The 17,690-nt window shown below is 25.9% G+C and overlaps 1 protein-coding gene across 2 annotated transcripts in view; it reads left to right on the forward strand.

Annotated features, from left to right (window-relative positions):
- Positions 1–723: 723 nt before the first annotated feature.
- The window catches only part of LOC111674613, a 175,622-nt gene continuing 158,655 nt past the window's right edge, over positions 724–17,690 (forward strand). The window contains exon 1 of one of the 2 annotated variants that reach the window (XM_023435270.2): positions 724–1,405. In XM_023435270.2, the coding sequence (XP_023291038.2) occupies positions 1,348–1,405 (58 nt within the window). In that variant the 5' untranslated portion in view covers positions 724–1,347. The remainder of the gene's footprint in view (positions 1,406–17,690) is intronic. The other variant, XM_046949473.1, reaches the window with a different exon arrangement.

Raw genomic sequence — 17,690 nt, forward strand, 5'->3', positions numbered from 1 at the left:
TGTTCGTCGGTGAGTGATATTTAGCTTGTGTCAGCTTTCCAAAAACTGGTTTTATGCCCGTCAGTCTAGGATAAACGCTTAAGACGGCACAACAAGTGCACGCGTGTAAATAAAAAGAAGAAGAATAAATAGAACAAAAAAAATTAAAAACAGAACCTACTACAACCAAAACATTCTACCAACGCGGTCCACACATATCCACTCACCATCATTTTCAAAAACAAAAAATAACAAAAACACACTTTCACTCACAAGTTTGTGATTTGAAGTTTAGTTTCAAAAAATAAAAAGAAAAATATTGTTGTAAAACTTAATATCAGTGCAGCAGTAAATTCGCAAAAGAAATATCAAAATAAAAGCACAAAGGATTATTTTATAAAAAAACAGCGTTAGTTGGTTATTAATGATTTTATATAAATGTTGTCAATAGAAAGTGATTTTAAAGCAAATTTGTTTGTGTTGTCAATGTTGAATATCTTTTTCAAACAAATTAAACAAGTGCTTAAAGTTTTCTAAACCAGAAATTAACAGTATTTCAAGGAAGTGTAAAACAAGGAAACGGAAACAGTTAACAATTTATTGGTGTTAGAATGCCCAATGATTGAAATTTAATTTTCTATAATTTTGTTAAATAATTTAAAAATTTAATAAAACAAATTTAAAAATAATATTCTCGGAAAATATAAAGAAATAAATTTATAAAACAATTGAAATTTTAAACAGAAAGAATTGTGCAAAATCAAAATTATTATAAAAACAAATAAATTGGCACAAAATCAACTACGTCAAGTAATAATTTAAAAAAAAATAAATAAAGCAATTGTGCCAAAAAATTTAAAAAAGAAATGCAAAATGTAAAATAGTTGCAAAACAACCAATTTACAATCATATTTGTTTCACAAATCCCAAAACAACCCCTCCAACTAACAACTTTTTAATTTTGTCAAAAATAATAATAAATCCCCTAAAGAACGAAGTAAAAATAAAGTTTCTCTAAAAAAGTCCTTAAAAAGTTTCATAAGCAACCACCGATTTTCTTAATACAAATAAAACCAATCACATTATTCTGATACAAATATAAATTATCAAATCTAAAAATAAATGTTGTGAATTACTACTTACTCATACATATTAAGTGTAAATCAAAAAAATCCTTATAAAATTTTTAATAAAAGTGCAAATTTGTAAATGAAAACATATTATAATAATACCTTATACCTTATTTAGTAAAATTGTTTAAAATTTGCGCAGTTTTTTAATAAAAAAAATTTTCAAATTAAATTTTGATTAAAAAATATAAATTATTTTGAGATCCATTACCACAGACAACAACTATTTGAATACAAGATGCCTCAATTTTGGATAATCATTTTATGGTTAGGATTACTTGCTTTTAAACCAATAGGTAAGTGTTGAAGTTTGAAAAAAAACGACAAATAGCAATTATTTACTTGAGGCGTATGAGCAATAATTATTATCGTACTTTTAACTAATACCAGTTATACGTAGTGTATGTTTGTTAAACGGTTATTAAAATTTTAGCAAAAAGTGTAATAATGCTAAAATATTAAAATAATCTTAAACCAAAATGCCGTAAATTTAATTCCCTACTTTATTGAGTAATTAATACATAATTTCTTTCCATCATATTTATACTTAATATTAAGTCTGTAGCAATTTTTATTATATTCGTGAATAAAACTTTATAAGAATGTTTTAAAATGTGTAAAAAACACTCATTTTCTATGGAATACATAAATGTAGACAAAAAAACTACTATAATTTCAAATCCCATTGGTCTCATTAAGGATAGATTTTCTTGTTACACACTTTTATTGGAAATTTGTTTAATATTTTTTAAGTTTTTTTTTTTTCAAAGATTACAAATATTCATATATGGGAGATTTCATAATATCAAGTGACCTTTTTTAAAACCGGTATCTACTTTTAGAGACAAACGACTTACAATAGTAATAGTTCTATTGGATAATATTTTAGACACAATTTTGTCAACAAGATCGTTCAAGAATTTTCTGAGTTACAGTTCTCAATGAAAAGTTTTTTTGTTTTGTAAAATATTTTTTCTTTTCTTCTGTGTCACTTATTAGCTATTTCAAACTGTTAGTATTTGCCTTGTTTTGTTGCCCTTCATGTTAAACTTAAGAGTGAAATCTCTTTTTTCCTTTGATATGTACATTTTTTAAGCTGGTATGTTTTCTATGTTTCCCTTCCCAGATTATTTTATTTTCTAAAAGTGCGATATTTATCTCTTATATTTTTTAAGTTGTAGCCTCTACAAATTTTACCATACCTTGGCATACTTTTTTTAAAACTATTTATAAATTGAATGAAAAAAGTGTATATAGTAAAAATTTAACATCTTTAGCAAAAACATTTATTTTGTTATATATCCCACTTGTATCCCAATAGGCTGTCTAAATCTGCCTAAGCTTCCCTTTGAACAAAAAATTGGAAAAAAAAGTTTTAAAATATTAACTTTGCTACAAATTTCAAACATTTTTGAATATTTTTTATTAGTTTTTCCAAGAGAATTCAGACTATTTAGAACAATAGAACAAAGATTAAAAAAGTGACAGAATTTGACCCATTGTAATTTGAATGCTATAACAACATTAAATCGATTTTTTATTTTAAAATTCAATGACAGTTTTGTCTTAAATATTTTACATGTCTGGATATAGGACGTAACCTCTACAGGACGTTAAATTTTAAGAGTCTTCAAAGTAATTCATAGCATTAATATAAAAATCAATTAAGAAATATTATTTTATATAAAATATTGGTTGAAATTTGTCATGATTTCTTTCCTTATAAAGAAATGAGTATCTGAAGAAAATTTTGCTGTTTCTGGAATGAAATTTATCAAGCATAGTTTTAATAATTAAAAAAAATTAACAAAAAATTTTGAAAGTTAAGCTATGTTTCGAACATAATCTAAAAGAATTTTAATGACAGAGGCGTTGATATTTATTCAGGAATTGTAGAATTTTGCAAGAACATGTATTTAGATATGGTAATTCATAATCAGTAAAAAACATAAAGGGTTAATTTTAGATTTTAAGTGGATCTAGCTTTGTCCGTCCAGGGTCCGAATTGGAAAAGCTGGGGTTTTGAGTATATAGTTATTTACAATATTTTTATTATTCTCATTATGTTATTCTAATTCTCATTATGTTACCTAATCTACTCAAAACCCTTGATGTCTAAAAAAATATACAAAAGGCCAAATTTTGTGTTTTGTTTTTTTAGGCAAAATATTGTTAGTATTACTTCTAGCAAAATAAATTTGAGTTAAACTGAAATAAATTATAATTATTTTGTTTTATAGCTGCTTTATTTTTTAAATAAATATATAACATAAAAAAAACAAAATTGCTTCCAAAAATAAAGCAAACCATCCTTAAAACATATTTAGAAAATATAAACAAATATTACTCAATTTTATGAAATGGGGCCTATAAAATGTGAACATTCCCTTTATACAAATATAAGGCGTATAAGTAATAAATTATTATCGAATATTTGAATAATAATCATACGCACATCATAAGAAATATGTATTTTATATTTGTTTTTAATTCCAAAGGGAAGTAATAAATTTGTCTTAAAACAAAAATGTAAAAAATAAGCAATATACAATGTGAATGCCAATAAATACAGATATTTCAAAAAAATAAATTAATTTCAATAACACTTAACTACACAGTGGGATTTATTCATTGAAATATGTATATTGACTAAGTGACTATAGAAGCTTGCAAAAATACACACTTGCAAAATTGGAATAATCAACAAACTATTCACACTTGAAAAACTCATAGAGATATTTTTAAATTAAATTATATCAATAAATTATTATACAACTTGTTGCCTTTTTAAAAAATGTTCAATGTGTTAAATTTATTAATTATGAATAACTATTAATTGATCTGTTAATAATTAATAACGACATTTTAAACATCATTAATTTTGCACTTTTTAATAATAATTTTTTGCTCAAATAGCATAATTTGTGAGTTGATGCTAATGTCATCTATATTATTAATTTTCCCTTTAAATAATTTAATATTTTAAGCAAATAAACAGACATATAAATTAAAAATCTTTCATTAACTTATAAATGATTAATATTATACGCTTTTTAAGTTTTTATAATTAAATTATACATCGATAAAACGGGCCAATGATAAAAAAGCTTGTTAATTAATTTTCACTTATTCAAGTATTATTGTGCATTCTGATTCCGAAAATGTCAATAAAATAGTCTTATCACTCTAAAATCTTTCACATTTTGTTATTTTAGTGATTATGATTGTTTTTCCTTATACTTTAAGTTACAAAAATATAATAAGGAAAAATTTAGTGTGATATTACTATGACCTTGAAGTGGAAAATTGTTATTGCAAAACTTTTATCAAATAAATGATATCGATAAAATTTACAGATTTTCAGCTTTCATTGAAAAATAAAATTTTGAAACAGAGAATGCAGAATTGTTACAAATGGACTCTTGTTTCACATTCATATACAGGGTGTAATACAGGATTTTGATTACAAATTATTGGGTAAATTTCATGAAACTTTATCAAAAAAAAAAAAACAAGTATGAATTTATAGTCGGACATTGCCATATGATACCCTACTCCAGTCAGTATGTTAAAATTTTGAATTTTATTAAATAAAGCATTTAATTTGTTTTATTGTGGAATATTTTTACTTATTGTTGACAAAAAAAGATATTTTCTACAAGAGGGCTCATAGGGGAGAAGGGGTAAATATGAGCCTATTCTTATAAATTTTGGTAGATGAATTTACGTCTACTACAAAGTCATTTATGTAAATTTTAATCGTTTTATAAGTAATTATAAGGTAATTTTGACCATCAAGTCATTTTCTGAAGGGGAGTCTGTATGGGGGCTAGGGTCAAATGAGGCCCGATCACAATAAAAATTAGTATTGTCAATTATTGATCTATAAAACTAATTTTTGCTGATTTTCGTTGACACTATAAAACATTTAACGTACTTATGAGCTTAAGGCCTGATTTGGGGGGTACGGTTGTATGGGGGCTAGGAGAAATAATGGACCGATTTCAACCACTTTCAATAGCGATAGTCCCTGAACCAAAAAAAGAGTATGTGCCAAATTTCATCAAATTATCTTGAAAATTGCGACCTGTAGCGTGCGCACAAGGTTTACATGGACACACAGACAGACAGACAGACATAGCTAAATCGACTCAGTGATTCTGAGGCGATTGGTATACTTTAAGGATGGTCTAGGACCAATATTTTTTGGTGTAGGGTATAAAAATCTTTGGAGTGAACCTGATGAGAGCAAGATTAAAAATCTCTTTAAAAAGACCAATACTGAGGTTAGTGCAATGCACAGGATTACGGGAAATTAAACGTGTGGATTTAGATTAATTTAGAGCATGTGGATGGTAACATAACTCTCGAGCACTTTGTTTGCCACTGTCAGGTGTTCCTCGAGGTTAGATCCAAATAAATTGGTAGTAATATTATTCCGGAAATAACACTCCTTACGAACTCTAGTTGGAAAATTCTTAGGAACTACTTCCAAAAAAGTGAGTTTCTTAACATTGATAGGTAATACATTCAGTGCAAATTGTTTTCCAAAAAACAGTCCCTATAGTGACGTAAGTGTATTTTTCGGCTTTGATATCCATCCTTCTATCAACCAAACATATAATAAAGATCTACATTTGACATAAAAAAATCAAAATTAACCCTAACACGTATATTTTTATATGTATAAAGAAAAATAGATTTTATATATCTGTAGCTAAAAATACATGCAAATATATCGGATTTGTTTTAAAAGCAGTTCTTTATGGGAATAAAACATATTTGTGGGAAATATTTAATTAAATCTTTTCAAAATATTAATCTGGAATATCATTTTAATACTGAAATTAACTTAAATTAAAACCTTTATAATTGTACAATATAGTTGTTTGTTTCAAAATCCTATATATTTTCTATTCTATATTATTTAAATCCAGTACTTATTTTAAATACATTTTATGTTAAATGAATACTCTTACCATTTTAAATTGACTACAGTAAAAACTATATATTTTCTAGCAATTCACTTCATACTTTAATACTTAAGTAAATTTTATACAAATTAATTTGAGAAAAATTTTTATATAAATTTCTTATCTTGACGAAGCATTCAATAAAAAAAGTCTGTTGAAAATTATTTGTTATTTTATAGCGAGAAGAAAAACATTTTACAACATCACAAATTCATTTGTGCGGTAATAAAGTTTTGTGTTTTTTTTTTTACTTTTCTCTTTTTTTCCTGCTAAAATCGAGGACGAAATATAAAAACTTTAAATACACTAAGAATGAAATAATGTATAAAAAGGAAAACTTAATTTGTTATATACATTTTAGCTATAAACGAAAATGTGGTTTTAGTGGAGGAGGGGAAGTGAAAATTTTCTTTTACACTTATTTCTTCTTGCGCTTCTTTTTCTATTTATCAAGCAAATAATCGAAATGAATTGTATGAATTATTCATAAACTTAATGAAAAGTTGGTCGGTTTTAGTTGAATTGTAGATGTAAAATACCCTGTACATGAATACATCACACCATCATCATCATCTCCCTCATTGTTGTTCACTGTCACTACATTTGTTAGCTAAAATCCAATGGAATACATATGTACATATATCAGAGAAGGACAATTAGAATTAAAAGAAAAATTTTAGTTATAAGTAATAAGTTTACATCATTCCAAAATATTTTATACTTGATAAAAGGTGTCAAGAAAGTATACCAATCTGCTTGATCTGAGTCTATTAAGCTATGTTCGTCCGTCTGGCTTGCTGGTAGTCCATGTAAACCTTGTGTGCAAGGTACAGGCGGCAATTTTCAAGATAATTAGATGAGTTTTGGCAGACACGCTTTTCTTGCTCAAGGATGAAGCCTATAAAATGGATAAAATCGGTCTATTATTTTGCCAAGCATCCTTACAAACGTACATCCCGAATATGGCCTTTGGGCTCATAATTAAGTTAAATGTTCTATTGTATTTACAAAAGAAAACATAATATATAATTTATTTTTAAAATGTTCTTTTATTAAAAACTTAGTCATGAATCTAATAACCCTGGATATAACATTCACTCTACACAAAGATAAACAAACAAACCAATATCAATTACAGTGGACGTCCAATAGTACGTACCCTCTTTATTACGAATGGCAAAATTATTGCATTGTATACTCTATAGTACGAATAAAGTCACAATTTTTCTGTTTGATAGTACGAATAACGCATTTTTATTAGAATTTTGATTTTATTTACGTATGAATGAAGTTTTTATTATGTTTTTATTTTATTAATTCGGTATTATTCACCTTTAGTTCAGTAATTTGAAGTTTTTTTTTTTTTTTTGTATTTATTACAAGTGTTTCGTGTTTTTAAAAGTCATATACACACAATTTACTGCATTTATATTTACAAATCAACAGTTATTTAGTGTTATTTATTTCTTTTCTTGGATTTTCGATGACCCATGCAAATTGTCTTTGTCAAACATATTTTAAAAAACATTAAAATTTAAAACCTTCTATATCTCATTTCAACCATTGGACTCACGATACTTTCAAAATTAACAATTCGTATACGTAAATATGTCCCTTCTAATCCTGTTTATCTGCAAGAAATTTATTGAAATAATACACATTTATTATATTTTGTTTTGTTATGTAATTTTTCATGAAAAATAACACAAAAATAAATAAAATCCAAAATTGTATGTGTATTATTTGAATTTAAACATACAAAATGTGTTGTTCAATAATACGAATTTTTCGGTACTACGAAAGGGCCTGACACTATATAATTCGTACTAGTGGACGTTTACTGTAATATGTATCTATGGGTGTCCCAAGGACCATTTATTTTATTTTATCTCAAACATTTTATCGTTTAAAAAATAATTAAAATTATTGTACGTGTATTTCTGGCCTATTATTTCGACGTATAAATGGCAAAATAATATATAAAACTGAAATTTACCGATCTTTAAACTATTTTTTATATTTTTATTTATAAGCTTAAAATTATGCCCAACGAACTAGAAATCATTTTGTGAACCAAAATTTAGATATTAATTGTTCTGAATAATTCGTTAATTAAAAAAAAAGATTTTTTATTTTTTTTTTTAATAAATTTGGAAATTGATATAATCAAGTAGTGATAGGCGCAAAACTTGCTTGATTTAATTACTTTGATGATTAAAAAGTATTTTTAGTTTTAACACAATTTTTTCATGTAGAAATATAGAGCATTATTGGTTAATAGATACATAATTTCAGATGAAGCCAACACCAAATATTTAATGCTTTGTTCATTCCTTAAAATTATATATTTAAATGATTCATTATTATTAAACTAATTTTCTTAAAATAATATATTCTTAATTAAAACATTCATGTCTTAAGGTAGGAGAAGCAAATACTTTACTAAAACCGAAATTAAATTCAAGAGTTAAAATTTTAAATCGATTTTATATACCGAAAAACTGAAAATGTTTGATTAAAGAAATAATTAAAACAATTAACATTAATAGTTCAACTAAAATTTAAAATTGATCAATAAATTTACTCATCAAATTAATTATTTCAATTTCAAATGGTTTCAGTTTGGTTAAAAATGTACTAAAAATATATTAGGTTGATGATTGAAACAATCTAAAACATCCCAACAAAAATAAAACGAAGTACATCCAAAGAATAACATTTGTCACCACTTCAAAAGTAGTACTAAGAGATTTTTTTACCTTCTGTGAAAGTGATGTTTATTGATTTCCAAAGAAACAAAAATATTTTTTTTTTTATTTAAGGTATATTTTTTGTACTGAAATTTTTTTAATTAAACCAATTTTATTTTGGAGTGAATTGATAAATGCGTGTAATTTATGTTAATATTATTTGCGTCAAATTAGTTGTAATCTATAATACTACAATTTCACTTCCTAATAATTAAAAAAAGAACATAATAATTACTTCCAGAGAACGACTTCAGATGTGCTTTGGAAGTCATTTTTTGCTGGAATTATTAAATTGCTCTCAACTTAAAAGGATTACTTATCGTTAAATATTTAAAAATAGTCATGAAAGTTGAAGTAGTCTTGATTAAGAGAATACCAAAATAAATAACAATGTGTGATGTTAAATGTTTTTCAGCTAAAAAAAAAATAAATTTATTCAATTTTAAATTTTATAAAATTTTTAAACTTTGGTTTAAAACAATAATTAAGACAAATAGAAAATTTTTTAAATAAAAATTAGAGAAGAATAATAGCAAGTTAATTGAAAATAAACAATCAATAATTTTTTCGGTTTAGTTTAAATTTTTTGCTTCACTCAGAATATTTATCTGATTTTGATATTCAACTCAGATAAATACTGAATTGTTTAAAATTGGATTACATAAGAAAAATGTAAAAGAAAATACTATATATTTTTTTTAAAACTTCTTAACTTTTAGTATAAAGTTATAAGATTTTTTTAAAAGTTTTAACCTATTTTCAATTCACATCCCTGATAACTACAAATTATTCAATGTTTGATACTTTAAGAAACTAAATATAAAATACTCGTACATTACGTGTACATAATATTAAATTGTCCATTCATGACATCAACAACCACCATCATACCTTGACATAAACCTATATATGTATATATAAATAGATACGAGAATTTACACACTTACATACATACATACTTCCTTTTATTAATAGATGTACGTGAGTAGAAGTATATGTATGTATATAAAGTATTTTGGCTACCGTTACATTTGATATTTGATGACTATGATTTTATTTATATATACATACTTTTGTGAATGCACTATTTTATATGTGGTAAGTTTCCTGTTCCATTGTAATTTTAGATTTCATATACAGTTTATTTGACATAAAATAGAGATGTTATAGTCCTGTAGTGCTAAATGCTACAATTGTTAAACTACTCTTTGTATTAGATATTATTTAAATTTATGTTCATTGGTATAGAACGTAAAAAAATAAAATGAACAATTTGCCGCTTTGAATACATAGGGCATGGTCGCTCTATGAACTACCTTAATATCCCAAAACAAACGTCTACCATAACCATAGCAATAGGAAGCATGACTAGATAGAAACAAGCAGATACATTACCTATTAAAAAGTAGAAATATTAGCATCGTCATTGTCTGGTCAAAGCTGCAGTAATAGTAGCATTGTTGATTTGACCAGTTTTCTTCGAAAGGTACACAATAAGCACATAAGGGCAATAATCAAAATTGGTTAATTCAATACCAAAAAATGGTATACACCAAAAAATTATTAGTATTCTTAATTTTAATTAATTTTTATTAAAATAGGCTTATTTTCAGATAACAGGTTTTACTTTTGTTTTAAATTTAATAAAATTATCTTGTTGTTAAAAAAGTAAGTGTATAAATTTGATTATATTTTTAATAGATTGAAACAATTTTTTCGCTTTTTTATACTAGGAATATTTATAATTCTTAAATAATAAATAAAATATAATATTCAAGTTTCTTGACAATTTCACTAAATATGTATGTTCAAATGTACAAAAAAGTGATATTTTCTTCTTTAAACATTGTGAGTAATTGATTACAAAATTGGTTCTTTAAATCATACACTTAATTGATTTTTATAATAAATTATTTACGAAACAGTTTAATTCACTTCATTAAAAATTCTATAAATATAAAATTTTATATTTATAAAATATTTTGATTATACGATTAATTAAACAATTTTATAACACTTGCATGGGAGCTAAACGAAAACGCAGACCGATATTTTCGCAAATGAGGGTAAGGGTAAATATGGGCCTATCCTTATAAATTTTGGTAGAAAAATTTATGTCTACATAAAAAGTTCATTGTGTAACTAATTAGTGTACTAATTAGTTCAAGTCATTTTCTGAAGGGGAGTTTGTATGTGGGTTAGGGTCCAATGAGAACTGATCATATTTAAAATCGGACGAAATTTATTTAATTATATTGTGTAAATTTCAAACAGAATAACATACTTATATATAAACCATTCTCACGAAAGTTGATGTTAAATGGATATTTTGATTTAATCTAGCCCGCAATGAAATCCTCCTTTAATTAAAATTTATAGAATGGAGGATATTAAAGTAAAGAAAATACTTTTTTAAAGTGACTGTTTGAATCTCAAAACTACACAGAGATAACATTTTCGTTATCACAACCGAATTTGTTTCCAATCGAATTTGATCTGTTACACTCACTAACACATGAACTGGTTGCAATTACTGAATATTTCATTTTTAAATTATGTTTTTAGAACACAGGTTAGTTGTTACTACCGAATAATCGATTGAAGTCATTTAATGAGTAGTTGTTTAAAAAAAACAATTCGGTTTTGGTGACTTAAACTATCAACATCAGGAACTAATAGAAGTCACGTATTGTTCCATATTTGTTTAAAAAAATTATTATTTCCTAGCAGATGTAATTATTTTTGAATTAATTTTAAATGCAAACTACTACACATATTTTAAATATAACGTTCTATAGACTATTTTCTGTTACATACATATTGGTACAGATCTTACAAATTTAGAAAAGCTATATATTTTTAGTAGCAACAGCAGGTTTTTTAATGTGGTGCGAACATTTCTGAAGTTTCCTTTTGCCACCAGCGGCGGAAATAGTAGCTTGCATTCTTCTCTTATTTCCTATCGCCAGGTTTGGGAGTAGATTTTTCGGTTGGTTTTAAAAAATTCAGATTTATCAGCTAATATTTCAAAAATTCTTCTACTCAGAAAAAACTGAAAATAAGTTTCAATTATCAAAATAATTGTATCAAGCAAGTTTGCACCTATAACTAAAATGATGATATCAATTACCAAATAAGCAAAAAAAAATATTTTTTTTCCAAATATGTAGAGAATTAATTAGAACAATTAATGTCAATAATTGAGACAAGATTTATTTATGAATTCATTAACTGTATAAATTAAAAATTTAATATATATAAAATTGAATTTCTCTTAATTTATTAATCAAATGAATTAGACTGATTGCTAGAGAATTTTTTAAAAATCAATTAGGAAGGTGATAACAATCAAATTAATCGATTACACACAAGGTTAAAAAATACTCGACCTTTAACAATGCGTTCAGCATTTACAAAAAATATCGCCTTATTGTCACAATTGGACATATAATGTGTTAAGCGGTAACCGGAGGTGGAGTTAACGGGACTTAAGGTTACAAATTCTTTGATTTCGATCATATAAATACACAAAAAAAGAAAATATTGAAATTATTATTTACACAATGATCTAAATGTTCAATTTTACCACAGTGAGTAATTTTTCAATGTAAAAAAATAAAAGTTCATTAGAGTGATCCGTAAATTTAAACAAAAAAAAATATATAGAAATGCTATGAGTAGGCAATTGAAACTTAGAAATATAAACACAAAGTGTTCATGGCATAATTGAAAAACTGTTAGAAACAAGAACTTAACTTTCTTCGTTTATCATGCACTTGTATTAAGTACATGCAACATGCTGCATTATATAAGCTTAACTTCCTTGTTTATTTATACAAAAACAAGTGTAATTCATGATATAAAAAATGTTTGCAATTTGGTTGCTATTTAGAATTTATTTCTTTTTGTAATTTAAGCATTTGATTTTTAAATCATTTTATTTACAACAACTCTAAATGCTAACATACGCAATTTTCTACTAAGTTTATTTGTAATATTCTGCTAAAAGTTGTTTTCTTTATACGGAGTTTGTTTAAAAAAAAATAAAGATGAATTCAACATGTTTTTATACAGAAACGTCAATTGCATGTAAAACGCTTTAAATCTAGAAAATATTTACTACAGTTGCCACGTTCTTTGAAAAAGAAGAACGAATAAAAAACATACTAGAAACAAAATTTTCAATTGAAAAGAAGTAGTCAAATAAAAGGCATTGAGTAAAATGAACACTGTTACTTGCCACATGTTACACATCACGTTGTATTCATTACGAATTCCTACTACAATATAGTTTTTTTTTTTTTGCGTTTTAAATTTTTCCTGTTGGGTTGATTTGAGTGCACTATGGGTGTTTTTTTTATTAAAATGTAGAGTATTACTGGTAAAAAATTGAAAAATTGTTTTGTTTTTATTTTCGATTGAAATGTTATGTCGAAGAATTTTATGGACGCATAAAAAGTTTTCCATAATTTATACTGAAAATATATACGTTTTTAAAAGCTTTCTGTATAAATTTTTCTCTAAGAATATTGCTGAAAACTTAAAGAAAATTGTTAAAAATCTCGTCTGGAAAACTTGTAGAAAATGTTGCCTAAGTATAAAATTTTATATAGAAAATTGATAGAAGTTTTCTTATGTTAATATGTAAACATTTTTTCCCTACAAAAAGGTTTTCTAAAAGACTAGTTTTCTCTAGAAAATTTTATTTCTAAAATATCAATATATTTTTCTAAAGACCACTTAGCTTTTCCTTGATTAGTTGGAAAAAGTTGCATGTTCTTTATAAAAAATATTATCAATTAAAATGTTTTGGTACAAAGTTTGATGGAGATAATAAGAAACCTGTACATTACAAGCCATTGTGTTGTGGTATGAAGGACTTTATTTACAAGAATTCATCTCATCTGTTATTTTTATACAAGACCAACAAAAAAGAATTGAAATTCTTATGGCAAATATTGCATTACATGAGCAATGCCAAGTTTCTAACACAAATATCAACTCAAATAAATGTTGAACTTAAATTCGAAATCTTTTTTAACATTATGTTGTACGTATGTATGTCTGTTCGGGCAATGCAACATGTTAGATGTGTTACTTGGTACTCTATTGTAAAAGGTGTCATGTGGTAGGTTCATCATAAGACAAAGCATAGAAGTCAAATGAATTTAATTTGAAGATCAGTAGTTTAAAAAAACATATATACAATAGTATGTATAATGAAACGATATTAAGAAAAAACGTTTATTTTTTAATCAATTTGACTTCTGGCTAGGGGTATCCTAATTTTATAATTTAAAACAAAAGAAGGGTATTTTATATTTCGTTAATGCCTTTAAAAACAATTCTACTTGTTATCCTTCTCGTACTTAGAATGCCACAAAATGAATGAACAATAGTTTTTGTTGCTGGAAATTGTAATTTAATGAACAACATTTGGAAGCTGTAATATTTGCAAACAAAGAAAAACTAGACAACAATATCATGTAAAAGAATTCAAGAATATCTAATAAGTATTATATAAAGTGTTGGTTTCAAATCCATACTGACAACTCATTCAGATGATAATCTCTTTCTTAACCATTTTGTTTAAGATTATGCTAATATTCTCTTCAAAAAAGAATTTAAATTTTAAATTCAAAATATGTACATTTAAATATTTATGCTTTTCTTTTAATGAAATTTTTAACTTATTTTATACTTCTTAGTTATTAGTTTTTGTTTGTGTCATAAAGATGAATTTACTCTTTCATTCCAGTTGTGTGCTGCGTTCAACTAGTCTGTTAAATATTTAATAATTGTTTTGTATTGTTAACAATTTGTTTAACTTAAAAGTCCATTCATCTTGTTCAACTTGCAACAACTCATAGTCATTGTTTACTTAAAATCTTTAAGTAAAACAAATTGTTTTGTAAACACTTAGTTTTTGCTATTTTCGTATTTTATTTATTGTTTCTTTTTATTTCGAATAAGTTTTTGTTGACATCCCTGCTGAATTCAAGTTTTCTTTAAAATATTTTGTCTTTTTTGTTTTTTTTAATATCCTATTTTTTGGTGATGGTGATGATTACAATTTGTCGAAAATATAGCTTAGGGCAACTAAAATTGCAATGAATGGTCTCTTAACACATAAATACTTTATTTTAAAAATTTGAAGTAAACGTAGATTCAAAGCTGTAAGCATTTTTCAAAATTTTCGCAATCATATTAGAGATAGTATTTGTTATTATTTATATAAAAATATGTATAAAAAATATTTTTGATTTGTATTCCATTTCTCAGAAAAAAATATATTAAAATAGTATATATTTTTGTTTTACAAAATTCATTAATATCATCAAGATTGTATAAAACTAAGTCGTGCTGATAGTTATTATATCAAAAGCTATATTCAGTTGTAAGGGGCCTAGTTGAAATAATGGACCAATAGAGGATCATGTACAAAATTGCAAAATTGCGACCTGTAGTTTGATTATAAGATCTATATGTAAAGACTGAAAAGCAAATTTACATACATAAACCTACTCATAAAAAATGGGGCTTGAGTTACCCCCCTCAAAATATTCGCTGTAAAATGATGTTACCCAAAATATTTTGGGTTTATTGTTGTCAATTCTTAGGCTGAACAGTTTAAATTTTTGTTTTGTTTGGAATCCAAACATACAAAAAATACACAGCAAAAAAATATGATTTGCATTTTTTGTTAAAATAAAATAATATTCCCTTTTGTATTGCAAATATATTTTTTAATGAATAGAAAAAAGTATTTAAAATTTTTCAATTATATGAGAGTAGATTGTGAGTTATTGTACAATAATTTTTATGCGAAAAATGTAAGTTTGAAATTTAAAACTAACACAAATTTTTCCCAAGTGCTTTTGAAAACATATTTTTTACGATAAACAAAAACAAAATCTACGTCTCGTCAATGTTTACCAGCAATGAATCAGAGGTCGAAGTCGACCGGCTTCTAGTCGGAGCTTAGCCGCCGCCGAACTATATTTAGTTGCTTGAGCAGCCGCCAAAACATTCGGCTTAAATCGACTCAAATTTTTTTAATGTTTTTATTAACAAGACTGTAAGATCAATTATGTTTAAAATACACTATGGTGAAGGGTATATAAGATTCGGCACAGCCGAATATAGCACTCTTACTTGTTGTACATTACAAACATCAGCACAAACCCTATACACTCTATCCACGAAATTAGTGTATGGTAATAATTAATTCATTGAAATCAATGAAGTCTAAATAGTAAGACAGATTACAAATTTTTTCTAGTAAGGCTCCGATGATACCCACAGGTAAAAATGCACGCTACAGATGCTGCAAGGTCGACGATATGCGGGTTTAGTTTAACATCCTGATAAAACATTGATCGTTGGTATAATAAATAAGCTTTTATTCCATGCGTTGTAGCAATAAATATTAATTTGTGATCAAACAAAGTGTATTCATATATTCCGAGTCCCTTTCAAATTCTGAGTCAATTTCGCTTTGTCCGTCCATCTAATTGTCTGCTTATTTAAAATTAACCAAAATAAATGAACCAAATTCATCACAAATATTTAGTCTCAGTACACTCTCACGCACTGAAGTCCTTTGCACCTTATTATGTACTAATCGGATAGAGGTGAGTTTTGACAACGAGAAAGCTTTTGACACTGCCTAGCATGTCTGCTAATGTTAAAACTAAATCAAATAAATCACCAATTTCACAAAAATTATTAGTTTCACTGCACTCTCACGCACTGAAGTCCTTTGCACCTTATTATGTCGTACTGGTCTTTATCAAAAGATAACGGTGAGTCTTGATAACGAGAAAGTTTTTGACACTGCCTAGCAGGATATCATTGCCTTAAGCTTTTGGATAACGTTGTCGGTAGAGGAGTGACTGTAGGACTAAGCGTTGGAAATGAGTTGGTAATAATTGTATAGGGTACAGCAATAATTGTATATGGTACGGGACCTTACCTCACCATGTTTTTATTAACAAGACTGTAAGATCAATTATGTTTAAAATACACTATGGTGAAGGGTATATAAGATTCGGCACAGCCGAATATAGCACTCTTACTTGTTTTAATTGAAGATATATTTTTTGTACTGAAATTTTTTTTATTAAAACCAATTTTATTTTGGATTTAATTGACAAATGCGTGCAATTTATTTATTTATGTTAATATTGATGAAGTCAAATTAATTGTATTCTATAATACCACAATTTCAGTTCCTATTAACTTCCAAAAAAAGAACATTAAAATTACTTCCTGCGAAAAAAAGAACATCCCTCTTATGTGGTAAAATCATACCTTCTTCAGGACTTTTTCAATGCTTCCATGGAGTAAATTCTATTTCTTTTTTCGCTTCTTTAGAAGTCCGTTTTTTGCTGGGCGTTTATAAAAACAATTTAGATGAAATTTACACCAAGATTAGTACTGTTTAATAGTGTTATATTGTTCAAAAACTGCCTGACTTACAGAATTTGTGGAATTTTGTCCGCGAATATTTAACATGCTAATCTTATATCTTAAATAAATCCTTGTCATTACTCATGAGTTATATGATGCATACAAAAAATCCATAATATGTTTTAAAACGAATTATAATTATATTTGCTTGAATATAAATAAGTTTCCTCGGGCAAAATTTTATTCAATCACTAAAAATATTAGTTATTGGTAGAATTCAACAAAAAAAAGAGCTTTGTATTTTTTATACTTTTCGAAGAACATTGTATATTTTAGGTTTTATACTTAATGTATTAAAGCTATGGTTGCCAATTCAAACGCTACACAAATTTATGTATAAAAGAATCAATATACACCGTTGTGTTACTTAAAAAGAACGCCTCTTC

This window comes from Lucilia cuprina, chromosome 4 (genome assembly GCF_022045245.1).
Source record: "Lucilia cuprina isolate Lc7/37 chromosome 4, ASM2204524v1, whole genome shotgun sequence".
Lineage (NCBI taxonomy): Eukaryota > Metazoa > Arthropoda > Insecta > Diptera > Calliphoridae > Lucilia > Lucilia cuprina.